Source organism: Aplysia californica, unplaced genomic scaffold, assembly GCF_000002075.1.
Source record: "Aplysia californica isolate F4 #8 unplaced genomic scaffold, AplCal3.0 scaffold00097, whole genome shotgun sequence".
Taxonomy (NCBI): Eukaryota; Metazoa; Mollusca; class Gastropoda; order Aplysiida; family Aplysiidae; genus Aplysia; species Aplysia californica.
Window position 1 is genome coordinate 909,102 of NW_004797367.1, and position 1,166 is coordinate 910,267.

Consider the following 1,166-nt stretch of genomic DNA (forward strand, 5'->3'; position numbering starts at 1 on the left):
AAAAAAAAAACCAACAGCAAAAAAAACCCAACAAGAGTAAATAAAAAAAATTACATCAACAAAAACAACAACAACAACAACAAAAGATACATAATGCAGGTGCAATTTGTAACAGAATTCACATACCTTGTTCTCTCACCTGAACATTTTTGCTTTCTGAACATCGAGCACAATAATATTTTGCAGAGCTTGCTGGTGAGGAGTCTTACTGGATCTTCTGGTACGGTCTACATGTAATAAATGGCGGCCACGAAAACCAAGCACAAAGGATAACTTAGTTTGAGAACTTGAAAAGATGGCCGGTGAGGGGGGGAGTGGGAAGTGTTTTTCGGCGCTCGCAACTGCATAAGATCATATGAGCGCGAGGGACACATAAAATATTTTCACTTTCAGTTGGTAGGAAATTTTGAACTTTTCCCGGGTGCCGGCCGGAGGCTATACTCTAATCGATTTTGGACAACCAATGGATCATTAACATGCACAACTTGCACACAGGACCTCCAAGATTTTTTGCACTTACCAGAAAAAGGCTAGGTGTAGATCTTACCTATCATAAGATCAGGGGTGTGACTGAAAGACAGCTGTAAGAAGGAGCCATGGTGCTCCTAAAATCGATGACAGTAGGCTTCGGCCGACACCCAGGCAAAAATTCAGAATTCCTACCAAACTAAAAATGTTTTATGTGTTGTGTCTCGCGCAGTCATAATATGACCCTTGGATATGACCTTATGCAGTTGCGATCGCCGTAAAACATTTACACACACACAAACACACACCCACACACACACACACACACACACACACACACACACACACACACTCACACTCACACACACACACAAACACACACTCACACACACACACACAAAGACTCACGGACACACGTGGCAGTCTGTCCCCGATGACGCGGTCTATCTCCTCCTGGACTTTCCTCACCACGTCCGGGTTGTTGAGCAGGAACATGAAGGCTGCCAGGAGGGTGGACCGGGTGGTCACGTGAGCTGTACACGCGGACACAGATAGGGGCGGGACGTTAGTTTGGGAATTTACTATTTTATACGGAGAGCCCGTGTGAGAGGGGGGAGAGGAGGGGTCTTGAAGTGGTAACATGGAGTAAAGTGGAATAATGCGTGTCATGGGGAGGCGAGATGTATAAAAATGAAGGT

General features: G+C 45.1%; 1 protein-coding gene across 1 annotated transcript in view; it reads right to left on the minus strand.

The window, feature by feature from the left end:
* Positions 1-1,166, minus strand: part of LOC101856089 (cytochrome P450 2C42) — a 21,882-nt gene that overhangs the window by 5,529 nt on the left and 15,187 nt on the right. Inside the window, exon 6 of the mRNA XM_013080719.2 lies at positions 877-1,001. Coding sequence (XP_012936173.2) covers positions 877-1,001 — 125 coding nt within the window. The remainder of the gene's footprint in view (positions 1-876; positions 1,002-1,166) is intronic.